We start from the raw sequence: 27,285 nt of genomic DNA on the forward strand, positions 1-27,285 counted from the left end.
GGGTTTCATGGTCTGACTCCCTAACTAAAGAATGAGTTCCTTGAGGGAAGGCGCTGAATCTCTTCTCTCTGAATCCCAGCCCGGCCACGAAGCCTAGTGCACCCTGTCTATTGGTTGAGGGAATCAATCAATAAAAAGAGACGCAGGGTGAAGGGGAAGGAAGGAAGTAAAGAGCAAAGGAATGAAGACGTCGGGCGCCCCGTCAGACCTTGTTATAATCAGTCCTCTCTCTGATGTTACACATCAATCCTCATCGGAGAGAGGCAGCAAGTGATGGGAATGGCGTCTGCCTCAGCTAGCTGCTGGAACTCGAACCAGATAAAATGGGAACGCTTCAGAGAACATTCTAATATTCTGTCCCAACAATTTCAGCAAGTCTGTCGCATGACTAGAGGCAGTGCCTCCTGCAGACATTGAGGCAGTGTAGGGTGGGGACACGGGGAGCCCCTCCCCCCGCCCCGAGATAACACGATAAGGAGGACGAAGCCCCAGTGACCTGTGCCAAGTCCCGAGCTCCAGTCCTGGATGCATAGACAGCCCATGAGCTGGGCCTTTCGGACCTGCTCCTGCAGATTTACATTTTAAAATCTCTCTCTTTGCTTTGACTTTTTTCTGTTCCTCCCTTGCTATTCCCACACTCACTGATCCCCCCAGGTCCTCAGGAGACCAAAATGTAAGCCAGAGCAGGAGAGAGGGCTTGAATTAATTTCAGTGTCTTTGTGTCTTGCAGTAAGATAGAAAAATCTGACATCTTAAGGCCTGTTTGTCCCCAGGTGGCTAGATTTCCTTATGGTTGTTTCCATCAATGATTTTTTAAGACAAGATTTGTTTTCTCTAATGTCCGAATATCCGATGTTAAGACTGGGAGGGTTAAGAGCACAGGTTTGGGGGTCGGGCAGACACTGAGACTTTGTAGGGTGACCCGACCTTGGTCAAATTCCTTCGAAGTCCCCCTCAAAGCTGCTTCTCTGGCCGTTTATGGATCTGGAAACTGGAGAACCCAGGATCATCTGCAGTCTGGTGATGGCCTACCATACCTGCAAGGATTTCATAAACTTATCTCATATTTCTTTGGTGACAAATATTGTAATTAAGGTAGTGTGGTCCTTACCTTCCAGGTAGGGCAGCCAAGAGCTTCCCCGGCGCTGTGGTGAGTACCTGGGTATAGGACCTGGGGTGAGTGCCCCTGACCCATGCAGGCAGTCACTTTGGTGGGCACACTTTCTTTATTCTTTGTGCTTTGGTGGAGATCTGGAAAATACTCTCTGGTCCGGGCCGTCCACTCTTCTAATCTCTTATTTCTGTCTCATCAAAAAGAAGTGTGGGCTTGGAATAGCTCGAGTCCCTGGCCTCAGGGGGAATCCAGAAGGCTGGGCGTGGGGGTCTGCAGACTGCATGGAATACGCAAGATGCTCTCCCGGCAAATACAGCTTTTACTGGGGAAACGGCCGCACAGGTCAAGGAAGCTGTCAGCCCTCTTGCTCTGGGCTGGAATGATAGCCCCACAGCTGGCTCAGCTGCCTTTCTCATGCTGATCACAAGCTCCAATGGGCAATTATATATGTCTTTGATTAATAAAAAATGGAGCAATGAATGAATACTTAATAATGCAGTCTGGCGAGTACAATCTTTCAGAACCTGGGCTGGGGGTGAGGCAGGAAGTAATCAAAGGGGTCCTTGGGGGTGAAAAGGCAAGGGCACCCCACGGGAGTGGGGGGTGGGGTGAGATGGGTTCTGGAAAACAGTTCAGCCCCGGTCCTTGGCTCTCTGCCTCTGTGCTGGGGATTTGTCGGCAGCCCTGGGAGCCTGAGATCAGGACAGAGGTTTCAGCGGGTGGGCAAAAGGGCGGAAATGTGTTCTGTGCCCACCCTAGTGGTCAAGCTAAAGGGCCTGGAACAGGGGGTCTGTGTGCGTCCGTGTGTCTGCCAGTAGCTGTCTCCTCCATGTGCGCGGGGTGTTTGTGCTCCTTTCCGTGGGTCTGCCTGCGCGAGCAACAGTTTGAAACTAATTTGGTTAGGGGAGGGCGGATGGGCAAAGGGGCCAGACGGCTGAAGAGGATAGAGAGAGGAAAACACACACTGCTGGGGCTGGCAGCACACTGCTGGAGATAACGGACTGGAGATCCAAGGGCCAAAACTGTGAGCAAGGGAGAAAGGAAGTGACAGAGAGGGGGGGGTGGTGGGTGGACCTCCCCAGACACCGCCCCCCGCTGGTCAGGGCCCTTCCGGACTGGAGCAAGGCGTGGGTGGGGGGTGGGGGTGAGGGCGGGGCTGGGAGGGGCGGCGAGAGGCGCGAATCCAAAAGCCGAAGGGCGCGGGGTGGCAGGGGAGTCCCAGCGAGGCGGCCTGCCGGGTAGGGCGCTGGGGCCACGCGGCGGGGGGGGGGGGGGGGGGGGGGGGGGGGGGAAGGGGTGGGGGGGGGAAGCGGAGGCCGCGGACCCCTGCGGCGCCTTCTCGGGGAGCTTGGGAGGGAGGTGCAGGTGCCGGAGGGGGTGCCGGTGGGGGTGCGGGTGCGCAAGGGTCGCGGGTCTCCCGGGGCTCCCTTTGGGCAGAGGGTGACACGCGGCAGAGGGTGACACGCGGCGAGGCAGGAGGAGTCCTAGCCCGGGTCAGGGAAGGTCCCGCTGGAGTGCGATATTTTAGGCTTTCCACTGGGTTGTGCTGTGACTAACTAGCCCACATGACCTTGGGCAAGTTGACAACATCCCCTGGACCTGTTATTCCCTTGTCAGTAAACTGAAGAAAACAAAACGCTAACTTTGCCAGGTTGTTCGAGACTTTGTGAGGACATATACGAAGTGTCACCCCACCCCCCTCCGGAATTGCCGCTGTTACTATTTCTGTGGACGGTCCCCAGACCTGGGCTCAGTTCCTCCTTCCCCACGTGCTGCCAATGTGGGGCAGAGAGGCTTTTTTGCAGCTGTTTCTAACAGCTGGCCTCTCTCCCCACCCCTCCGGGGAACCCTCCTTCCACCTCTACCTTTCCCCCAAGTCCCCCCCGGAGCCAAGCAGCCTCTGCCTTATTTTACAGGATCCGGACAGTCTCCCACTGCCGGTTTTTTGCCCAGGCCTGAAACAGCCAGAACCACAGCCTCCTTGAACAGAAGGGCTTGCCAGAGGAATTTTCCAAGTGCTCAGAAGGCCAGCCCTCGAAGCTCCTGTGGTCAGCGCGGGAGGCCCCCCGTGAGATTTGGGGACCGGCTTCAGCTCAGGCCATGCAAGGCCAGGGTCTGTGTCTCCGAGTGGCCACCCTGCTGACAGGGCTGCTGGAATGCCTCGGCTTTGCAGGCGTCCTCTTCGGCTGGGCATCACTGGTGTATGTCTTCAAAGCAGAGCATTACTTTGACGAGCTGTGTGAACCAGATGCCGGGGCCACGGGCAACTTCACGGCGCAGCCTGGTAAGGGACGTCCCTAGGGAGGTAGAGTCTGGTTTCCAGGCAGTAGGAAGGGGCAGGAGGGACCCCACCCCCTGCCCACACCGCCACCCTCTCTGTGCCGAGCAGAAAGGAGTGTGCGCCTCCCCACCAGCTCCCTGACCTTGGTCTAAGAGGTACCTGGGGAGGGAAGTACCAGCCCCCAAGGGGTAATTAGGGGCTGTCACATGTCAACTCCCTGAGATCTCCCCTTTCTCTCCTCCAGACTGCAAAGCCCAGGATGAGAGGTTCTCACTTATCTTCACCCTGGGGTCCTTCATGAACAACTTCATGACATTCCCTGCCGGCTACATCTTTGACAGGTTCAAGACCACCGTGGCTCGCCTCATAGCCATGTAAGTGCCAAAGGCCCGGCCTGGGCAGACATAGGCGAGAGGAATTCTTCCAGGAGCGGCCTCGCTTGGAGGGAGACCCGGTCAGGCAATTGGGCCGCGCTGCCCGGCCCTGTCCTGGCAGCTGTCAGAAATAGCCCAGGATGTGGACTCTGTGGATCCACCCTCTTCCCTGCACCCCTACTACCCTTTCCTCTGCCCTGTTCTTCCTCCGTTCCATGTGAATGTAAATTCACCTTGAGCAGGAGCCCGGGCCCACTTCCGGTGAGGGCTGGCCTGGTGCCTGGGTTAACATCACGGAACCTAAAATGGTCACTCTGCCTTCACCCCAGGGATCCTTGTCTATATGTCCGACAAGACCTCACATCCAGGTCCCCCAGGCTTCATTGTCATCCTCCTCACCATCTAGCCCTGTCACTCCCCAGACACTTAGTAAGGTTAGGGTTAGGGTTAGGGTATCCCCAGTGGTGGGAGTGCCCGGCCCCCTGATTGGAGGGGAGACGGTGGGGGTTTCATGGAGGGTAAGGGACCTCGCCTCGCCCCTACAGGGTGGCACTGCAGCTGGCCAACTTCAGCGATAAGCAGTGGCCTGGTGAGGCCTTGATAGGACCCAGAGCAGGTGCCTCCTGGCACATGCATGGGAAATGAGCCATCAGATGGAGGGACTGCAGGGCTGCCTGATAAAGCCAGTTCCTGCTCTTTAAGACTTTGTCTATAGAAAGACTTTATCTCAGTCTGTCTTGGTCCTTGGCTCCCTGTCTCCTTCCCACCCTTTCCTTTGTCCCCTCCCTCCCCTCTGGCCTTCGGATGTTCGGAAAAACTCTGTCCTTCCTGCGTTTCCCTTTTGCTTTCACATAGAACACTTACTTCGGACACATCAGGTCACCAAGTATGTGGGGTTTTTCCCCCACACGAAGCAATTCTGTGACGTCAGCTGGTGTCCTACCATTTAGGCCGGCTCTGACGCTATCCACCTGGCGAAAGCGTCAGATCCTGCAGGTTCAGGGCCGGGTCCCACAAGACTGCCCCCCATTTCACATGCCTATTGCAAGGAGCAGGCCCCTCAGGTTACCCCCAGCTTTGGTCCGACTTGGCCCCAAATCGGAGGTTCCCATGACCTTCTCCCTCCTGGGCTGGATTATTTGCTAGAACAGCGCACAGGACTCAGGGAAACACTTAGGTTCTAGCAGTTTATTAAAGGATCAGATAAAGGATACAGATGAAAGATATAGGTTCGGAAGCACTCTGAGCCCCATCCTAACGGGATTTTATGGAGGTTTCTTCATGTAGGCTTGATCGAGTATTAACCGTTTCCAGGCCCCCTCCCCTCTCTAGACAAGTAGAGTGAGGGCAGCTGAAGACTCCCAAACTTCCAATCATGGCTTAGTCTTTCCAGTGACCAGTGCCCATTTAGGAGCTGTGCGGGAGCCTCCTGGAGTCACCCCATTGGAAGAAAAAATGTTCCTAGTGCCCTTGTCATCGAGTTTACAAGGGTTTTAGGAGCCCTGTGTCAGGGATCCGGGACAAAGACCAAATAATGTATTTCTTATAATAAACCACAATGCCACAGTGCACTCCTGGTCTTTGAACGTGGGTCCCTTGTAGCAGAAACGATCATAAAGGTCAAAAGATACCGGCACATTATCCGAAACACATTCAGTCATGAATAACTACCCAGGCCCTCTTTGCAGCATCTGAAAGTGTCTCCCAGGGCCACTTATGCACAGGCTTCCATTTGATCTTGTCAGGTTCCAAAAGCAGGCGTGGTCTCGGCATTACATACCTTTACCCTTCAGGCGTCTGGTATCATTGAGCTAAGGCAACATGCCCTCTTGCCCTGAGCTGCTTTCGAAGCGTTCGTGTAACACTGGATTTCCCTCGCCACAGAGCCCGCTTATTCATCCCCTTAACGGCTACCTTTCCCTTTCTCCGTCCATACCGTAACACTTCCACCTTTGGAAGGGGTGTTCGGTTTCGCCACCGTGCGGATCTGGATCACAGGCAGAAGCACCCGTCCAGCAAGTGCCTCCCTCTCACCCCACCCCCTTTCAGACAGGGCAAGGTTACACAGGGACAGAACCAGCGGGCTGTCTTTCCCACCAGGCAGTGTGGTGGCATTCACCGTCAGTCCCAAATTTGGCAGATAGAGGGACAGCAGGTCTGCCCCACCAGGCCCTTAGGAATTCTAACATGACGGTGAAAAACATAGTTTCTTGCTTAGGAATCATCCCTGCGTCCAGCCCTTGTCGTGGCAGTCCTGGCCCTGTGGCCACTGTGTGAGGGAGGGAGAATTCCTCTAGCCACTGTGCTAGCTAGGGGAAACGGTCCCCGTTCAGACGTAGAGTCCACCCCCCTTAAGACAGTCGGGTGAGGGGCGCCTGGGTGGCTCAGTTGGTTAAGCGTCCAACTTCAGCTCAGGTCACAATCTCGCGGTCTGTGAGTTCGAGCCCCGCTTCGGGCTCTGGGCTGATGGCTCAGAGCCTGGAGCCTACTTCCGATTCTGTGTCTCCCTCTCTCTCTGCCCCTCCCCCATTCATGCTCTGTCTCTCTCTGTCTCAAAAATAAATAAAAACATTAAAAAAAATTAAAAAAAAAAAGACAGTCGGGTGAAAGAGAGACAACCCCTTCACATAAAGCCTGTTCTCTTATCTTAGTGCACCCCTCAGATGCCGTAGGGATTTCCATAGGGCTGTGCCCTGTATGGCCAGGTTTCCAGTGTCCTCCTACGTGACCCTATGGCCAGGCCAGTGGGTCGGTAAGAACCCGAAGGTCGGGGCCTTTTCCATTGTAGATGTCTTTCCTCTCTGCTAGGACAGCAGCATGCAGTTCATTGAGCCCCCTGAGCTGATCTGTCTGTACCTTTTTGGATCAGAGTGGGGCCTTCCAAATAGGATGCTGTCCATTCATCTTGGAACACAGCCAAGTCGCTCTTTGTTGGTTAATCGAGAGTTCTTTAGAGGGCACCGTCCAAGGGGATGGTAGACTCCATTTGTTCCCCACATGGTTCCAGAGTCCGCCTTAGGGGAAAAGAGGCTCCCTGTCCGTGGTGTCTCCTCCGTGCCGTCCCCAGGCAACACTATCCTGTTTAACCATTGCTATTTTTAGTATGGAATTCTTCTGGGCATTGCTGTCCCCATTAGAGCATTTCTCCGACATCATGCTAGACATTGTGGGTATTTCCTGTTTTAAGATCATTTGATGTACTTCGGTTATCTGTGTGGATTCAGTTAATGTCTGAGAGCAAGACAATAGATGCCCCTCAAACGGAAATTCCCTCGTCTGAGATGCCAGTCATTGTCGCTGGGAGGTAACCACAGACTTTTGCCATGAGTCCCAGTTTACGCTCCCCATAAGGTCATGGCACAGAGCATTTGTCTTCTACCAGTATTCCACCTTCTTTTCCACACCGTCTGGGCTCAGGCAGTCTCACTGGCTCCCATTTAACATGCTCCGTTAACATGAAGGGCAGATTCACATGCCTTCCCGTCTACAGGGCTAGACGTGTCCCTGCCTGGACACACACAGCGGCCACCGCCATAATACAGTTCAGGTAAAGGAGAGACCAGCATTCTCAAAAAGCCTGTCCCAACGTGCTGGGTCTCCTATGAACGTTTACCCTTTCTTCCATCAACCCTTCTCTTCCTACCCGGAGCCTCCTTAGGACTTTGTCAGCAGCTGCTTTCCCACATCAGATAGGGGAAGGGTTCCCGGGCAGGCAGAGTATGCATTCTCATAAGACATCAGGTGAGGTAGACACAACTTCTTTACAGAACGCTTGTTTAAACAGCCCAACTTTCATAGCGTTTTTATGCCCCTTAATGTTTATTTTTGAGAGAGAGAGAGAGAGAGCAGAGGAGGGGCAGAGAGAGAGAGGGAGACACAGAATCTGAAGCAGGCTCCAGGCTCTGAGCTGTCAGCACAGACCCTGACACGGGGCTGGAACCCACGAACCGTGAGATCGTGACCTGAGCCAAAGTTGGACGCTTAACAGACTGAGCCACCCAGGTGCCCCTGTCTTCTGGCTTTTAACATTTTTGTAAATGGGGATGAATAGAACGGACTTGTGTGCAGGCACTTTAATGCTGGGAGCCATCAGGGGTCCCTTTGGCTCCCTGCCCCCCGCCTTAGGCAGTGTTGTATTAACACCTTTTAACCTTATCAAATGTCCATTTCCTTTATTGCACATCTCTATAACCCTCTGAAGATTTCCACTCTCCAGGGATGACCTCATGACTCTCCTCTGTTTCCTCTCTGTTCCACCCCCATCGGGATTTGCTTTCTTCACCTTATTCCTTAATAACTGTTAAAAATTTTCTACTCTTCTAAGACCAGTCTCTTGATCCTCCCCTCCCCCTTTCCCCATTCTTCTGTTAATTGGCCTGATATATTTATTAGCATCTATAAGACCCAGGAGGGGAAGCTGAGCCAGTGATTCAGTAAGCCTTTCCAAACTGTTTTTTGTCCTTTTGCAGCAATAGGTTTTCATGGGGTGCCCACGTGAAAGGGGCCCCCTTCACCACAGCATTTACCTCTGAGATCTGGGCACAGGTCACCATCAAGCGACTCCCACACAGCTTGCACACAAAGGGGATTAGCTGCCCCATCTGGACTGTTCCATTTGTAGAGGGACACCACCTTACAGTGGTTTCTATCCAGTCCACCGGGCTGGCTGTGCCCTCAGGAATAACCTCCTGTGTGTGTGGATTGTTCCATAACAAGCTACTGGGTCCTGCATCAACCCAGACCCGTGCACTTCCAGTCTGCTGCATGCAAAACCCAGGACACAGCCCCCAGGTCAGTCACTGACCCAACCCATTTCGGTAAAGGATCCCCAGGAAGCTGAGGGTACCCACCCACAAAATGTAGCAACTCCTTTGCACCATGCCACTCCTCCCCGCCACCATCCAGGTCCGTGGCTTTGCCTCCTCCCACACGGACTACCTTCTTGGGGACCAGAGGTCTTAGAGGAACTTTCTGTTGCTCCTGCATAATTTTTCCCTTGGGGGTGACTTGGAGGCTAATGGCCGAAGCTCAGAGTGCCCCAAATCTGACCTCGGTCTAGCATGAGGATCTGAGCCGGCACTCTTTTAATTTCGTCTTTGCTATCACGGATCCCGGTAACCAAGAACTTGTACGTTTCAGCTTTTGCTTATTACTTTGCACTTTGGTGAACCCACTCCCCAGGAGTTGGCTCCATTTCTGAATTCGGTTGGTAACTTTTCCCTTTAGTGACTGATTATACTGCAGCCACTGCTCCACACCCCGGTCACCACGGGGCCACCTGGGAGCCACCCAGGAGCCAGGGGCTCTTCATCCCCCATGCTTTCGTCCTTTCTCTTTCCGGACGCACATGTTTCTTTGAGCCTGGGCCGTTCTAGCAACTCCCGCTTCACTGACACCAACTGTATTGGAAAATCCTACATATCGCCTCCTGCATTTCTCCTTGACTTTCAGCAGAACACTGTCCTCCTGACACGTCCGGTCACCACACGTGTGTGGGGTTTCCCAAACCATGCAATTCTGTGACACCAGCTGGGTGCCCTACAATGTAACTCAGCTCTGACACCATTTACCTGGAGCCTCAGATCCCCCAGTTTAAGGGCTGGGTCCCATGAGTCTGCCCCCCAACTTCAGATGCCGATCACAGGTGGTAGGTCCCCAACTCACCCGCAACTTTGGTCTCACTTGGCTACAAATCAGACGTTCCCATGACTGCCTTTCCCTGGGACTGGATTATTTTCTAGAATAGCTCGTAGAACCCAAGGAAACATTTACTTATGTTTACCAGTTTATTAAAGGACTTGATAAAGGATACAGATAAACAGCCAGATGAATAGGTATGTAGGGTGAGGTCTGGGACAGTCCTGAGCACGGGAACTTTTGTTCTGGTGAAGTCTGGGCTGTGACATCCCCTCAGCCTGTGGTTGTCTATACCAGGCCAGAAGGTCTCCTCACGTAGGCTTGATCAATTATTAATCATTTCCAGCCCTATTCATCATTTCCAGACCCTTTCCCCCTTTTGCAGAAGTGGGGGGCAGGGCTAAAAATAAAATACCAAGTTTCTAATTCTGGCTTGGTCTTTCTGGTGACCAGCCCCCCACCCGGAGCCATCCAGGAGCCGACCCGGAGTCACCTGATTAGAACAGAGATGCTTTTCATGCTCTTATCACTGAAGAATTTACAGGTGTTTTAGGAGCCCTGTGTCAGGCACTGGGGACAAGGACCAAATGTGCATTTCCTATTGTAAATCAAAACATCACACTTAGGCATGGCTTCTCTTACCCCATGCCTTGCAAGACCCCCAAACTGCTAAGAGATCCCCATAACCTTGGGATTGTGGGTCCTGAAATCACAGTGCCCTAGAATTTCTAGAAGAGTCCATTCATTTCCTTATATAGAAAAGGCTCCAGAGGCCCAGAGAAGGGCAGTGCCTTACCCAAGATCACACAGCAAGGAGGAATTAGAACTCTAAGTTTTGCTTTGTAGACCAGGCCCTAATCCCTTTCTCCAAGGGATTGGCTGTTGGGACCCCAAGTGGGAGGACCTTGGCTCTATGTTCTCTGTCTTTTCTTACATCATTTTCCATCTCCCATTGTATGTTTCAGATTTCTCTATACCAGTGCCACCCTCACCATAGCCTTCATCTCTGCAGGTGAGTGCTATCAGATGGGTGGGAGGGACACAAGGTCAGGGGCACTTGGTAGATGGGAAGCTGATGGGTAGGAAACACTGACCCCCACATTTATCAGAGATCCACAGACTTGGAGCTTGAAAGAATCTTTGAGGGAGTGATTGCCAGTCTATGAAACCAGTCTAGTCTACTGAGAATGCAAAAAAATAAGGACAATGGAGGGATTGCTTCAGACAGAAGAATTTATTTGAAAGATTCCGTCCTTCATCTTATCCGTGTTAATGTGTTCTCTTTTTATTTTATTATTTTTTTAAATGTTTGTTTACTTTTGAGATAGAGAGAGAGACAGAGTGCAGGTGGGGGAGGGGCAGAGGGAGACACAGAATCCGAAGCAGGCTCCAGGCTCTGAGCTGTCAGCCGAGAGCCTGATGAGGGGCTCGAACTCACAGACCTTGAGATCACGACCTGAGCTGAAGTCGGACACTTAACCGACTGAGCCACCCAGGCTCATGTGTTCTCCTTTTAAAACAAAAGGATAGTATGGAAGATAGTTCTTTTTGAAAATACCCTTACTTAGTAGGGCAAAAGTCAACAACCCTATCGTAGTTAAAAGTTTTTGTTTCAAATTTTACCGGTTTACGGACATAGAAAATTTCCACGGTCTGGGAATTTCAGTCGGGTTCATTCTCCTCTTCCCCCATTGTGTAGAGGAGAAAACTGAGGCTGGAGAGAGATGCCTTGCGAAGACTTGTAGGGGGAAGTGCTCTTTCCTGGTGTCTTGGTTGTGCTGGCCAAGCACACGGGAAGTGCTCCAAGTTTAATGAACCAGGGAAACACAGTCCATGGCCATTTCGTGCTCGGATTTCACAGCACCCCGTGCGATAGGAAGAGCAAAGACGGTTATTCCCATTTAACAGATAAGGTGACTGAGTCACAGATTCGGAATCCAGCTCAAAGTCGTGCAGTAAATTAGAGGCTGGCCTTGGGGGCCGAATCCAGGCTTCTCTCCCCAGCAATATCAACCATAAAGAGAGGGGCTGTTGTGGCTTAATGAGGGAAAGGAACAGTGGCTTCGCTTGGAGTCTTGCCTCTGCCTGTAGGCGTGCAGTTCTGCTACAGACCGAGGACCACCTTCTGTGGGGACGAAGTGGCTCAGGAGACCTCCACAGGGTCCCTCTGCAGGGACATTTGGGGGAGCCGTGACCACCATCTTAAGATTCTCAGAGGATGCTAGAAGGCTGGCTGGCATTGGGGCCCTGACCCCAGGATTGTTGGGGATTTGGAGCAGGTGGGAGCCAGAGTCTGGGGCCCCATGTTTGGGTCGCACTGTGACATGACCCCCACCTCTGTCTTTGACTGTTCCAGACTCGGCCTTCCTGCTCTTCCTGGCCATGCCCATGCTCACTGTCGGAGGAATCTTGTTCCTGATCACCAACCTGCAGGTGTGAGCCTGCCCTAATGCCAGGCACCTGGCGGGAGGTTGGGGAGGGTGGAGGGAGGGACAAGCGCTGTTCCGCATTGGCCACCTCCTGTGGGGTTGGCTCAAGCCAGGGCAGCGGCTCCTGGCATGGAGATGGGTCTGGGTAGAGTAAGGGCCTGGTGCATGCTGGGTGCACAGGAAATACTGTTTCACGGACAAATACGTGATTCATGTGTTCTCTAGGTTGGGAACCTATTTGGTAAACACCGCTCGACCATCATCACCCTCTACAATGGAGCATTTGACTCCTCCTCGGCTGTCTTCCTCATCATTAAGGTAAAAAATATCCGTTAGCAACATATACGGAACACTTACACGTGCCAGGCACTTGTCTTGTGAACTTGGCATGATTTCTTTCCTTCGACCCTCCTGCAGCCAGTAAACGTGACTCTTGAACTTGAGCCTGGACCTGTCTGCTGCTAGAGCTTCACCTGGTAGTGATTAGGCTCTTTATGCCTACCTAGGAGTTTTGGGGAGAGGCTATGATGTGCCCCGGCTGGTGCTAGGCTGAGGCTGGGAGCCCTTTGGAGTGGGGTGTTTGAACCTGTGAGCTTCTGATTTGGACAAAAAAGGTGAGAGGTAGCTGGTGGGAGCAGCGGGGGCAGACACAGAGGCCTCTCCAGCTCTCCTACAGGCTGATTTGGGGGCTCAGGGGGTAGGGGAGAGGCCGTTCCCAGTGTTATCAGTGGCTCACCCAGCAGCCACTCCACCTTCTTCCTTACTAACAATTCTATCTGGGCAGTGAGGTGCCAACCCAGAGGATGAACCCTCATTGATCTAAGCCAATTGTGGCAATCCCTGTCCCCCTTGCTAGTGATGGGTAGAGGTGGTCATATTATCCAGTCCTTGTTAATGAGATGAAGGGTGTATGTCCTGGAAGAGTTTAGGGGACATTTCCCCTCCCTGATGGAAGGTGAGAGCGGAGCAGACAGAAAGCCTTTCTCCTTGGCCCCCCTTCCCACTTTTTCTCTTTGAATGTTGTGATGGCAGGATGTGATAGCTGGAGCTGTGGCAGCTATGCTGTGATTATGAGGCAACCAGCTGGAGGACACTAAGGATGACTGAGTGGAAGGAATGAAAGAGTGTGGGTCTTTGACGCTCGAAGCTGCCTAACCTGGGACTTCCCTCCAGGCTTTGTGTTAGGCCAGAGGCAGCTGGCACAGCCCATGGGCCATCGGGAAAGAGAAGAGGAGCTCTGGGAGTCACTACTAGACATGAGACTAGCTTAGTCCCATGAGCGCCTTGGCTTGCAGGGGCACCCAGAGACTGAGCCCCAGGGGCACTTACCCAGGCCTCTCTACCCCTGGTATAAGAGTCACTTTCCTGGTTCTCCCTCCTTCCCCTGGGTGTGCCTTCCTTTCTCTCTTCCCTCCTTAGAGGTGGAAGGAGAGAGAATGACAGAGCAGGAGCTGAGTTCTCCATTTGATCTGACCTTGCTGCCGCTTCCTCTGACCTAGAGCAGTTCATTGCACCTCTCTGGACCTCACTTCCACCCCCTGTGAAAGGAGGACATTGGGCTACATCAACGGTTTTCAAACTGGGTGTTGGGGAACACTGAGGGGTTCTCTTTGATATTATGTTGGTCACCAAGGAGAACGAGGGGGAGGATGACTGGGTTCTTCCTGCTGGTGTGTTTCATAAGTTGAATTTTTGTGTAAAGTTTTGTTTGAGAGAAAGGACTTGGCTGCTGTTAAATAAGATAAAAAAGCAGTAGGCTGGCAGGTCTCTGAGAAGCCATTTTAGGAGACTCTGCAAGGCCGTGGTGACGGGTGACGTGATGGCTCCCCTGCTGGTTGAGCCATGGGGTGAGGGTGAGCCTGTGTGTGGGTCAGGCGTCTTTGATCAGCGTTCAGGGTGGAAGGCAAGAGCCTGTGACAGGCTGGGGCTCCAGCCCGTACTTCTTTTTTTTTTTTTTAATTTTTTTTTTTTTAACGTTTATTTATTTTTGAGACAGAGAGAGAGAGACAGAGCATGAACGGGGGAGGGGCAGAGAGAGAGGGAGACACAGAATTGGAAGCAGGCTCCAGGCTCCGAGCCATCGGCCCAGAGCCTGACGCGGGGCTCGAACTCACGGACCGCAAGATCGTGACCTGAGCTGAAGTCGGACGCCCAAGCGACTGAGCCACCCAGGCGCCCCAACAGCCCGTGCTTCTTACACTGACTTTTTTTGTGGGGCTAAAATACACATCACATAAAATTTACCATCTTTACCATTTTTAAGTGTGCAGTTTAGTGGCATTCAGGTCGTTCACACTGTTGTGCAACCGTGACCACCGTCCCTCTCCAGGGCTCCTTTCAACTTTGTAAAACAGAAACTCTGTACCCGTTAAACACTGACTTCCTGTCCCCCCCTCCTGCCCCAGCCCCAGGCCACCGCCCTTCTGGTTTCTGTTTCTGTGCATTGAACTGCTCTAGGGACCTCATGCACGTGGAATCATGCAGTATTTATCCTTTGTGCCTGGCTTATTTCACGTAGGAGAGCGTTCTCAAGTTCACCCATGTTGTAGCGCGTGCCAGAACCTCCCTCCTCTTTAAGGGTGAATAAGGTCCCGTTGTATGTATGTGCCACAGCTCGTTTACCTACTTCTCTGCAAATGGTTTGCTTCGACCTTTTGGATGTTATAACTAAGATTGCCACGAATATGGGTGTTATGCTGACTTTTCCCCTTCTCCTTCTGCAGCTCCTTTATGAACAAGGCATCAGCCTCAAGGCCTCCTTCATCTTCCTTTCCGTCTTCAGTGCCTGGCATGTCGGGCGTACTTTCCTCCTGATGCCCCGAGGGCACATCCCCTATCCGGTGCCCTCGAACTACAGCTACGGGTAAGGACTGTGATCTGGTGATCGTGGGCCAGAACCTTTCACCTGACCTGCGGCAGGAAGCCAGGGGTGGGACAGATGTGACCTCCTGTCACAGGACAGGAGGACTAGACTGGGGGTGTATCAGCTAGCTATTGCTGTGTAACAAACTATTCCAAAACTCAGTAACATTAAGCATTTCTTATTTTTCATGAGTCTGTGGGTCTCTGGCTAGTTCTACTAATCAGAGACAGACCTGGATGGTGTTGACAGGCTCACTTATGCCTCCAGTCATCTGGTGGGCTAGCTGGGGGCTGGCTAGTGAAGATGGCCTCCCTCATATGGGGTTTGTCTGGCAGTCATTCAAGGTGACAAAGATGTCTGGGTCACGTGGCTCTCATCCTCCATTAGGCTAGTTCCGAGGTTCCAAGAAACAGTGCAGACATGCACAGGGTTTCTTGGAATTGGCCCAATATCACTTTTGTTGCATTCCCTTGGCGGAAGCAGGTCACAAGGCCAGCCCCGATACAGGGGCTGTGGAAACAGAGCTGCAAAGTCCCATTGCAAAGGTTAGAGAACAGAGCAGGTGCAGAAATGTGACCATTTTTCTAGTTAGCACCACAGGTAGTGGGGGGAGGGGCATTCATTGGTGCTCATTTACTATTTGCCACACCCCTTGTGCCCTCTGATTTCACTGAATGATAATCCTCTCAGATAGATATCCTTATCTCCGCTTTCCAAGTGAGAAAATGAGGCTCAGGAGGGCTAAGTCTGAGCCAAGTTTCCATAGCTGGGAGGAGGCAGAACTGGGATTTGAACCCAGGCCTCGCCCGCTTTACCCACACTTCCAGTGGTTCCCAAACTTTGCTGCATAATAGAATCATATTATGGTTTGATAATGATAAAGGTTTGATAATGATAATGATAATGACAATGATATGGTTTGATAAAGGAAGCCTGGGGCGCCTGGGTGGCTCTGTCGGTTAAGCGTCCGACTTTTGATTTCAGCTCAGGTCATGACCTCACGGTTCCTGAGTTCGAGCCCCGTGTTGGGCTCTGCTGTCATCTGGGAGCCTGCTGAGGATACTTTGTCTCCCTCCCTGTCTGCCCCTGCCCCACTCGCGCTCTCTCTCAAAAATGAATAAAAAATAAACATGTAAAAAAGTTACGGAAGTCTGGCTCCTGTGCCCAGACATTCTGCTGCGACTGGTCTGGGCTGTGGCCTGTGCAGTGAAATTTGGGAGTCCCTGCAGCCTGAATCTCAGGCTCAGCTCTCAGTCCTGGGGTTGGGCTGGGGGCTTCTGTGTCCATAGCCTGTGCTCTGGGAACGACGCCAGGGAGGAAGAGAAGAAAACGGCAGAGTCCGAAAAGCTGGAGCTGCAGTCCAAGGAGTCCCTTCCAGCAAACGAGGGTGAGTCCTGCGGGTTCAGCCCCGCGGCTGACCTGGTGCTCTGCCTCCAGAGCTGCCCCGGGGACTCAGAGTCACAGAAGGTCCGTCCAGGAGCACCTGGGTGGCTCAGTCAGTTATGCGTCTGACTTCGGCTCAGGTCATGATCTCACGATTCGGGAGTTCGACTCCTGAGTCAGCCTCTGTGCTGACGGCTCAGAGCCTGGATCTTGCTTCAGATTCTGTGTCTCCCTCTCTTTTTGCCCCTCCCCGTTCATGCTCAGTCTCTCTCTCTCTCAAAAATAAATAAACATTAAAAAAATTAAAAAAAAAAAAGGAACGGTCCATCCAGAAGAGGATGTGGGGGGTCTTCTCCACCCCACCTCACCTCCCTTTTACAAGAGGGTCCATGGAAGGGTGTAGACCTCTGTGCTTTCTCTTTCTGCCCCTCTTCTCTCTCCTAGTCTCATTAGACGTCCTCCCAACCCCCAGGTCATTTGCCTTCCCCTCCTCCCACCCCTCAGTCCCTGAGTCTGCCTTGTTTTTGTCCCGTTGCCTGTAGATGTCCCGCCCAACCCCCCCCTTCCCCCTTCGACCTCTCTCATCCCCTTGCCGCCTCCCTTCCTTCCTCTGTTTTGGGGCTTCGGTTACAAACATCCCAAAGCACTGCCAACAAGGTAGAAGCAAGAACAGGATTCTGGGAAAGCTCACAAAATTAAGGGGAACGTGAACTTGCCAGGCCCCGGGAAGAGGAGAACCAGGATGCCCCTGGGGATCCCGGGCTAAAATCACAGCCAGTCGGCCTCGCCAGGGAGAGCGATCGAATTGGTCAACCCTGGGTGAGGAACAGGACACGTCATTCACAGCCCCACCCGGACCACAAGGACTCAGGCAGGGGACGATTTCTAGAACAGACTTGGGATCCTGGTACTGAAAGCACGGGAAGGGGCGCGAGGGGCTGCTGAGACAGTGGCTGTCCGCCTACTAACCCTCACCTCGTCTCCAACGAACGTTCTGTTCTCCTTGTCTTTCTCTTCCCCGTCCTGGCTGGGAGAGTGTTGGTGCAAGAAGTGTCATTGGATCCGAGCTGCGAAAGACAGATGGGGTTTCAGCAGACGGAGGGGGGACATGGGTGGGTCATTCACGGTGGTGGGGCCGGGATAACAAAGGTATAGGGGTGGGGACGTGCTGTTTACTGGCAGCTCGGAGAACATGCCAGATGAGGCCTGGAAGCCAAGAGAAGGTGAGCTCACTCCTTAGGCTGCCCTGTGAGGCCCCTACACTCCTGCCCATCCCACTCCCGTACCTTGTAATTTATGCCCAGATCCTTCCTCTCCATCAGAGGCGCTGGGACCAGGGAAGCAGCAGGAGCCCCGCTCTTTCTGGAGCTATGCTCTCTCTCAGCGCTTCGCCTGGCACCTGGTGTGGCTGTCTGTGATACAGCTGTGGCATTATCTCTTCATCGGCACCCTCAACTCTCTGCTCACCAGCCTGGCCAAGGGTGACAGGGCGCTAGGTACGTGGCAGGGCTGGGGGTGGGGTGGTGGTGCAGCCCGCCTCTGTGTCCCTCCTGGGGACTTGGAACCTTGAGGCGGGGTGGGGGTGCGTACTGAGCTCGGTGGGGCTATGTGGTCTGGAGGAAGGTCTGAGCAGGGGTGTGGGGAGGAGGGACAGGCAGGGCAAAGGCAGGTGGGGAGAGTCCTCTCCCGTAAGGCAGTGCTGGAAGTTTCTTACCAGCCACCTCCTGTCTGCCCTCTGCAGTCAGCGCCTACACAAACGCCTTCGCCATCACTCAGTTCTTCGGAGTGCTGTGTGCCCCCTGGAACGGCCTGCTCATGGACCGGCTTAAGCAGAAGTACCAGAAGGAAGCGAAAAGCACAGGTGAGGCCTGGAGAACCCGGAAGAGGAGGAATCTTCATGTGCCGCCAGAGTCCCCTTCTCTTTTGTTCTTAATCCTTCTCTGCTTGCATCCATCCGTATTCATCCATCCACTAGTCACGGAGTGTGAATTATGTGCAAGCCATACTTCTAGATTCCACAGCGGACGGGACAGGGATGCCCTTGTTCTCAAGCTGTTCTCTGCGTAGAGAATGGAGAAGGGCAGGTGATCAGGCGTTGCCATCCATGCAGTCAGCTCCCGGGGTGGGGGTGATGGGGACACACAGGCACAAAGCCTGTGCTGGGTGAGGATGCAGATGACGTCAGGGAAGGCTTCCTGGAGGAAGTGGCTTCTGAGCTGAGGCCTGAAGGATGAGCAAGAAGTGAGGAGAGGAAGAGGAGGGCCCTGGGAGAGCAGCCCAGGAATACGCTGAGGTCAGGATGGTGTAGGAGCTAGCAAAATAGTGGGGGAATCTGGGGAATCCCAGAGGGGATGTCCGGCTGACCCAGGGCATAGAGAAGGTGCTGAAGGGGGGGAGGTAACAAGGGGCAGGCGGTGCTGAGCCAAGGAGCGTGGATGAGACCTTGGATTCTGAGACCAGAGGAACAGGGGGCCGCTGAGGTACCCTCTTGCCCCGCACTGTGCCTCCTACCCCTGCTGGTGTGTTTTGAGATAGATCTCAGGCATCAGATCCTTTCCTCTGTAAATACTTCAGTTTGGGTCTCTAAAAACAAGGCCCTTTTTATGTAAACGGTACCGTCATGTCATGGTCACGTACAAAACCCAATAATTTCTTAATACCATCTAACATGCAGTCCCGTTCAGATTTCCCAAATTGTCTCAGATATGCCTTTTTTTTTTTACAGTTGGTTCCTTCAAATTAGGATGCACACGGGGTCTGCGCTGTGTATTTGGTTGATGAGCCTTCTGTATCTTTTTACATTTGTATGTCCCGTCCCCTCCCCCCACCTTTTGTTTCTTCTTGTTGTTTATTTGTTGAAGAAACTGGGTCATTTGCTCTGTCAGATTTCCCCCAGATTGGATTTGGCATCCTTTGGTATCATTTAAAAATGTTTCTTTGATTGGGTATTTCCTGTAAACAGGCAGATTGGAGGCTTGAGGAGACGCAGTTTAATATTTTTTTGGGAGCATGCTTCGGAGGTGGAGCCTCGGGCTTCCTCCGGTTCCTATCAGCCCCTGGTACTTGCTGTGTCTGTTCTTACGATGTTAGGATTGATCAGTGGGTCCAGACATTGCCAGTCTGATGCACCCATTACCGAGTTTCCCATCAGCCTTTTGGCTAATGATTTTAGTCGCTCCTGGCGATCACTGCCGGGATCCATTATCTTATTAGGGTTGCAAAATGGAGATTTTCTATTTCTGTCTTTCCTTCTGCTTTTACTTGCTAGAGTTCCTCCCGAAAGAAACGCTTTCCCTCATTGGTGGCTTTGTACCCTGAAATAAGTGCTTGGCTTTTCCTCTGTTTACCAGTTTCAGAGTACTGACTTGGTGCCCTAGCAACCTCCAGAGGTGATGAGCTGTCACTTCTCCATTGTTTCATTCATTACTTTATTTCTTAACGTCATTTCTCTTTTAAAGTCTCATTTTAAATATATTTGACAGGGGCGCCGGGGTGGCTCAGTCGGGTAAGCGTCCGACTCTGGCTCAGGTCATGATCTCACAGCTCCTGAGTTCGAGCCCCGCATCGGGTTCTGTGCCGACACTGCGGAGCCTGCTTGGGATTCTCTGTCTGTCTGCCTCTCTCCCTGCCCCTCCCCTGCTCCTACTCCGCCTCTCTCCCTCTCTCAAAAACAAATAAACATTAAAAAAAAAAAGACCAATTTAAATATATTTGACATGTTTCCATCCATGTCTGTCACGATTCTTCTTTATGCTCGAATCGGTCCATCTTCTTTGGCCACTGGGAACCACCAGGTCAGAGTCTGTGTCCTTTCACACAGTGCCAGCGGGTTTAGAGACTGTCTTACTCCCTAACACAGCGACATGTTCAGATCCGTGTCCCGGGGTAAGTTTCCTGCCCCGGACCTGAAGCAGTCATTTCCCCAAGTAGTCCTGGGTCCCTTTAAGTGGGAAATGGTATTTAAAGACTGCAGTCTGGATGCTAGAACTTCCAGTTCTCCTGGGTTGTCTGTGCTTTGAGGCCTTGGAGAGAGGTAACATTTTAATTCCAAGTTTACTTTCTTGGGGCACCTGGGTGGCTCAGTCGGTTAAGTGTCTGACTCTTGATTTCGGCTCAGGCCACAATCTCACCATTTGTTAGATCGAACCCTGCATCCGGCTCTGTTCTGATTTCTAATTTCTTGGGAGAAATTAGAATTTCTAAATTCTTGGGAGAATCCTTGGGATTCTCCTCCGCTTGCCCTCTTGTGCTCTCTCTCTGTCTCTGTCTCAAAATAAATGAGTAAACATTAAAAAAAAAAAACCCAAAAAACAAAGTTTACTTTCTTGATTTTATATGTGTCTCTTTTCTCTTCCTCTGAAAATCGTAGTTCCTAAATAATGCTATTTACGTATACCGCATACACTTTCTCTATATGCTGTGCACTGTATACATATACACATGTATAGTATTTTAGAAATATATCTTATACATAATGCCTGGCTTCGCAATATCAGTACTATTAATAATGATTGCTGAGTACTGTTGCCCTTCCTTCTTCCCTTCCTTTCTTCCTTCCTTCTCCTTAAGATATATCCCAAAGAGATGTACAGTCAAATTACTGTGTTTTAAGAGTCACCATCTTGACATATATACATGTCCATTGGTTTCTGAGTTTTTGCGATTGCTTTGTTTTTGTCCTATTCTTTTTTTTTTTTTTTAGCGTTTATTTATTTTTGAGACAGAGAGAGACAGAGCATGAACGGGGGAGGGTCAGAGAGAGGGAGACACAGAATCTGAAACAGGCTCCAGGCTCTGAGCTGTCAGCACAGAGCCCGATGCGGGGCTCGAACTCACGGACTGCGAGATCATGACCCGAGCCGAAGTCAGATGCTTAACCGACCAAGCCACCCAGGCACCCCTCGTCCTATTCTTTTAATTTAATTTAATTTAATTTTAAGTTGATTTATTTTGGGAGAGAGTGCAAGCAGGGGAGGGGCAGAGAGAGAAGGGGAGAGAGAATCTCAAGCAGGCTCCGGGCTGTCAGCCCAGAGCCTGACACGGGGCCTGAACTCACGAACTGCGAGATCATGACCTGAGCCGAAATCAGGCTTAACCCACTGAGCCACCCAGGCACGCCTAATTGTATTTTTAGTCATTTACTAGCAAACAATTCTATTTTTCCAAGCTGTGAAACAATATATTTGAAGAAGTTTCGTTTCCCTTCCTGTTCCCTGGACCCCCATTCATTCCCTCTTTCTTTAGGTAATTATTTTTATGGCTTTTTAAAGAAATGCAGAAGATATATATCTAGTCCGCATTCTCTGAAGTATTATTGTGCCGTTGCAGAGGATTACAGGATATTGTAACGCACACCCACATTATATTTTGTTTCGCCCTCTCTTGGGTGAAGGCGCCCACTGCACGCTGTGGCCCGTAGCTCTCTCCCTCCCGAGGGGGCTCCGGGACACGGCCTCCTCTGGCCCCGTCAGCTGCTGCCCATCCGTCCTGTGGCTGCGGCACTGATGTTGCCATCGCCCGAGAGCTACACGGAATAGATGGCTGTGGCTTGGAGGGGCCAGAGCACGTGACCCACGGACCAGGTGGAGTCAGTGGGGGTAGAGAGCAGTGGGTGCACTTGAATGGCAACTGGGGGATGGATTGGAGATGAGCATGTGGGAGGAAGAGGTTTCTGCCCAGACGGCTGGCGGGGCGGGGACGGTGGCTCGACTTCCTCTCGCATCTTTGTGTCCCTTCCCCATCCTCCACTGTGCTCGCCTCCATGCGCAGCCTCTTTTTCCTTTGGACCAGGGTCCTCGGCCATGACGGTGGCCCTCCGCTCGGCGGTGCCTTCTCTGGCTCTGACGTCTCTGCTGTGCCTGGGCTTCGCCCTCTGTGCCTCGGTCCCCATCCTGCCCCTCCAGTATGTCACTTTCATCCTGCAAGTGATCAGCCGCTCCTTCCTCTACGGGGGCAACGCAGCCTTCCTCACCCTCGCGTAAGTGGGCTTGGGGTGCGTAACACCACCGGGGATTGCGGGCGCAAAGGGAAGTGTGCTGGATGGACCTGGGGCTGGTCCGGTGAGGGAGGCAGGGTCTGGGAGCAGGTGTAGAGGTTGGGGTAGCGGGAGAAGCTGGTGGGAGGGATAGAACATTCACAAACTGGAGCCTTCATATCAGCTCTCCTCTCTGCCTCTCTTATCTACCTGTACACCCTCCAAGGCCTGCTTCCGGTTCAACTGTCCCAGAGTCAGAAAGAGAGTGTCTTCCTTCTTTGTGCCCTTGGCACTCTGGTCCTGCTTCCTCTGAGAGTGCACCCATCACCTAGCAAATACTGACCTGTTCATGTGTCTGTCTTTTCCTTGAGACCTCTGTGGGCACAGCCTGTGTCTGGGTCCCTGCTGTTTCCCCGGGGCCCCGCACAATACCTCCTCCATGTTCTGTGTTTGAGCAAAGGTGAGGGGGGAAGAGATGTGTGGGTGTTGGGTGTGGGTGAGTGAAGCCAGGCCTAGGACTGGGGGACTTGGGAGAAGTGGCTGCCACGGGCCCACCACGGCCAGGCCCCTCCTTGGAAAGAGGGCTTCTGGAGCTCACCGGAACCCTGTTTGTCTCTCTCCCCAGTTTCCCTGCGGAGCACTTCGGGAAGCTCTTTGGGCTGGTGATGGCCTTGTCAGCCATTGTGTCTCTGCTCCAGTTCCCCATTTTCACCTTCATCAAAGGCCCCCTTCAGAACGACCCTCTCTACGTGAGTACTGTGGGGAGGGGCGTGGCCCTGGCCTTAGGCCAGCAAGGACATCTAGATTGGGGTGCCTCAGCGGGGCCCCCGCAGGGGGCGCCCCACATCTGGCTGAGAAGGTTCCTTTAGGAATGTTTCTGCACATGGGGGCATCCTTGGTCTTATTTCTCAAACTGGGGTAGCAGGGGACCCCTGCCACAAGGCAGGGGTACCTGAAACTACAAGACTCACCTGCGGGGTTGCCAAGAGATTTGGGGAGAATGTAGTCTTCATGCGTGTGGAAACAAGCAGACGTACTCTGGCAGAAAATGTAAAATGCTCACAACATTTCAAATGAAAACCAACGACTTGAAAGACATTTCCTGCTTGCGGGGCCCTGGCCTCGGCCCTGGGACTACAACACGCATCGGCTTCCACGGTTATTCCGAGGGCTGGGAGCTCTGTACCCTCACCCCTGCGTCCCCACACTGGAGGGGTACTCATAGGCCCAGCCCTGCTGGTGTGGTGGTTCACCTCTCTGCAGATTGAAGACATCAGTTCAGGGATTTGGGTTCTGTGACTTAGACATTCAGAAGCACAAAGCCAAGGAGCAGAAATCGTTTGACTTTGAATTTCATATTCTGACGACCGCACAGCTCTGTTAGCCTCGTTAAAAAAAGGGTAGCAAGGGGCTCCTGGGTGGCTCAGTCCGTTAAGCGTCTGACTTCAGCTCACGTCATGATCTCACGGTCCGTGAGTTCGAGCCCCGCATCGGGCTCTGTGCTGACAGCTCAGAGCCTGGAGCCTGCTTCTGATTCTGTGTCTCCCTCTCTCTCTGCCCCTCTCTCACTCATGCTCTGTCTCTCTCTGTCTCAGAAATAAATAAAAATTAAAAAAAAAAAAAAAGGGTAGCAAAGTGTAGAGCAGAAGCATAAGTCAGTCATTGGGAGAAAAAAAAAGGGACTGAACTTCAGAACTGAGGAGAATGCCTCGATTGTGACGTCCGACGAGCCTGACCGTATTCAGAAGACGTGTGTTCCAGCCACTGTCCCCAACTTCCCGTGTGACCTTGAGCAGGTCGTTGAGCGCTCTCAAGACCTCTGTTTCTTCATCTGTGAAATGGGCACGATATCCCTCCCCAACTCTGCTCTTCCGGGCAGAGAGGAAAAAGAAGTCTTCCCCACCCCCACCCCCCCCAACCCCGGGCACCGTAGTGTCTCAGGAGAAAGTCGAGGCTGTTCCTTTGTTGGTGCTGCTCAGAGTTCTGACCTCACCCCTCCCCTCTCTCCCCGCCAGGTGAACGTGATGCTGGTGCTGGCCACTGTCTTGACATTTGTCCACCCCTTTATGGTGTACTGGGAGTGCCGGCGGGAACGGAAGTCCCCTGCGACTGCCTAGCTCTGAAGCTCTTGCTTTTCACGCTGAGGACGCTTTGCTAATCTTTCCCCACCTTGGAGGACCCCGTGTCCAGGCGCGCTCTGCCTGCCCAGGCTATTGGTATTAATTGGCCATTGCTGTTTCTTTAAAAAAATAAAAGACGTTTCACGGCCAGCTGACACCCAGATTAACAAGAGAAGAGGCCCCGTTGCCACGCTGATTGCTGTCAGACGGACCCAGAGCAAAGGCCCATGGAAGTTCTTAGCTTCGGAGCAGGAAGCACATGACCTTGGTAGACACCCGGTCTAAGGGGAGGTGATGTGATGGGGAGGAGGTTTGTCACCTACTTGTTCGGACCTCTTTGGCTGTGAGGCCTCTGTGTGTCGAGCCCTTTGTGCCAGGTAAGCTTCCAGGTGAAGAGTACGGTTGTCGTGACCTTGGCGACAGGGCCCGGCCCTTGGAGGGGGCTCCCTCTATTATTTACGTTGGGCATAACAGAAAACATTTCTCTGGGGAGTAATCTTATAGAAAAATAAAATCTCTCTGCCTGAGGCAACTACTGGTGTGGGTCTCACGGCTTTGGGCTGGTGTGTGCACGTGTGTGTGCATGTGTGTGCTTGCTTGTGCTTCCCCCGGGGGGGTGCTCCAGCCTGGGGAGTGGCCGCGGGAGTGGGGCAGAGGAACCTGGGTGCAGCATCCCCAGTGTAGCAGCTGGACCCAGAGGTGGAACCTCAGACCGGGACCCACTCTCCTGGTCCTGGGACATGGGCCTGATGCTTCCTTCCTTTGCCTCCTCTTCCTCCCCACCCTCCCCCAACACTCCACACCCCCAGCCGAGAGCCCTAGATGGAATCAGAAGGTCCCTGTGAGTCTCAGTTCCGGCACTCAGCCGCCGGGAAGGTCCCGTAACCACCGTGAATCACAATTTCCTCACCTGCAAAGTGTAGTTAATCATTTCTATCCCCGAGAGCTGTTGTGAGAATTTAAAGTAATTGCTGCTAAAAAAAAAAAAAAAAAAGAAGAAGAATAAAAAGTAAAGTAATTGCTGCTGCCTAGCACATGGCAGGAGGACATGAGCATTTTGTTCCTTTATTTACTCATGACCAGAAAGGAGAGGGGTAGCCAGGGGGGAGAAGGTGAGGGGCTGGGAGGGAGAGAGAGTAGGTGGGTGAGATGAATTTGGAACACGCAAGCAGAGGCACTAGGAGAGGATGGTGAGGGGGAGAGGCTGTCAGGCAGACTGATTTGTTCATTCATTCATTCATTCAACTACTGTTTTTTGAGCTGCTACAGTGCATCAGGCACTGTCCTAGGTTCTGGAGGCACGAAGATGCCCAAGAGTCTGAAGCCAGCTCTTCTGTGAAACTGCAGGAGAATTTCCAGGGGCCTGGGAACCTGGGTCTGAAAACAGACAGCAGAGAAAACAGACAGCTAATGGAAGGCTTTTACTTTGTTATCTTGCTCAGAACTTTCAGTGGCTTCCTGCTGCCCACAGGACACAGCTCGGACTCCAGCCTGGCATGCAGGCTCCCCCAGTGTGATTCCGACTTCTCCCCGTACTCTTCACCTCCCACCTTTAGGAGGACAGAACACATCCCCGTGGACCAAGCTTCCTGGTCTCTGGGCCTGGGAGCACATCAGCCCCTCTGCACAGGCTTGCCTTGTCTCTGCTGCCTGGACAATCTGCCTGGTCCCCTCAGGTTCTACTCAAAATATCCTCTCCGCTGGGGGTGCCTGGGTGGCTCAGTGAGTTGGGCGTCTGACTTCAGCTCAGGTTATGATCTCACAGCTCGTGAGTTCGAGCCCTGCGTCGGGCTCTGTGCTGACAGCTCAGAGTCTGGAGCCTGCTTTGGATTCTGTGTCTCCCTCTCTCTCTGCCCCTCCCCTGCTTGCACGCTCTCTGTCTCTCTGTCTCTCTGTCTCTCTCTCAAAAATAAATAAACATTAAAAAATATATTAAAAACATCATCTCCTCTAAAAGTCTTTGCTCGGGGTATCTAGCAGCAATGAGTTCCCAGCACTCGGTACCCTTCCTGGTGATCAGCACCTGTCTCCTTGCATGACAACGTCTCATCACCCGGGCAGTGACCCCCATGGGGTGGCCTCTGGATGTCACCTGGCTCGTTGACTCATGCGTGCTGGCCACCCAGTTAGGGTGAATGAGAGGATTCTTTCTTTTTCTGGCCTCACAGCCAACTGGAAGGCGAGAGCAGAGCACATGGGGGTGGGGACAGCATGGGACAGTGGGAAGAGCATGGACTGGGGGCCTGGGTCAGCCCATCTTTGATTCTTGCTGTGTCACTAGTGGGACCTTGGATGGGCCACTTCACCCCTACATCTCCGTTTCTTTATCTGTAGGATGGGCGAAATAGCCCATCTCCCTGAGCAGTTGCAAGGATTAGAAATTAGGTCAAATGCCTTGCGTATGGCAGGTGCTCCATGATCACGGCTATCATTAATGGTAATATATTAAATTCAGAAAGGATGCCTGGTGTCCGTCACTGGTGAATGGACAAATACGATGTGGCATATGTGGGGCACCTGGGTGGCTCAGTCAGTTAAGCATCTGCCTTTGGCTCAGGTCATGAGTTCACGGTTCAAGAGTTTAAGCCCCGTGTCGGGCTCTGTGCTGATCGCTCAGAGCCTGGACCCTGCTTTGGATTCTGTGTCTCCCTCTCTCTCTGCCCCTCCCCTGCTCTCTCTCTCTCTCTCAAAAATAAATAAACATTAAAAAATTTTTTTTAATGCGGTATATGCATACAATGGAATATTGCTTGTCAATAAAAGAGAATGAAGCCAATGCATGCTGCAACCTTGAAAACATTGTGGCAATGAAAACGTCAGTCACAGGAGACTGAATAGAGCATGACTCCATTCATATGTGACATGTCCAAGAATAGGCAAATTTATACAGGCAGGAAGTGGACTGGTGATTGCCTAGGGCTGGGGCAAGAGGCAGTGACTGCTAATGGCTGAAGGCTTTCTTTCTAGGGAGATGACAGCTTTCTAAAATTGATAGCGGTGATGATTATACACCTCAGAATATACGAAATGCCACTGAATTGTACACTTTATTTTTTTAATTGTTTTTAAGTTTACTTATTTTTGACAGAGACAGAGTGCGAGCATGAGCT

General features: G+C 52.4%; 1 protein-coding gene across 3 annotated transcripts; it reads left to right on the plus strand.

Moving 5' to 3' along the window:
* Window positions 1-2,276: 2,276 nt before the first annotated feature.
* Window positions 2,277-26,951, plus strand: SLC43A3 (solute carrier family 43 member 3). 3 transcript variants are annotated; one of them, XM_053899695.1, is made up of 13 exons: window positions 2,277-2,352; window positions 3,031-3,398; window positions 3,640-3,769; window positions 10,372-10,418; window positions 11,763-11,839; window positions 12,061-12,153; window positions 14,559-14,698; window positions 15,988-16,085; window positions 17,386-17,577; window positions 17,823-17,942; window positions 21,872-22,058; window positions 22,681-22,804; window positions 24,071-24,707. In XM_053899695.1, exons 2-13 carry the CDS (start codon window positions 3,215-3,217, stop codon window positions 24,170-24,172), a joined length of 1,494 nt encoding a protein of 497 aa, XP_053755670.1. In that variant the 5' UTR covers window positions 2,277-2,352; window positions 3,031-3,214; the 3' UTR covers window positions 24,173-24,707. The 3 variants fall into 3 exon arrangements, 2 of the variants coding, with proteins under 2 accessions (XP_053755670.1, XP_019269952.2); XR_008421129.1 differs by lacking the exon at window positions 2,277-2,352 and adding an exon at window positions 25,618-26,951 and having other exon boundaries at window positions 24,071-24,552; XM_019414407.2 differs by lacking the exon at window positions 2,277-2,352 and having other exon boundaries at window positions 17,404-17,577.
* Window positions 26,952-27,285: the final 334 nt, after the last annotated feature.

The sequence above is a fragment of the Panthera pardus genome, unplaced genomic scaffold (genome assembly GCF_024362965.1).
Source record: "Panthera pardus isolate Hobbes unplaced genomic scaffold, ASM2436296v1 HiC_scaffold_12, whole genome shotgun sequence".
Lineage (NCBI taxonomy): Eukaryota > Metazoa > Chordata > Mammalia > Carnivora > Felidae > Panthera > Panthera pardus.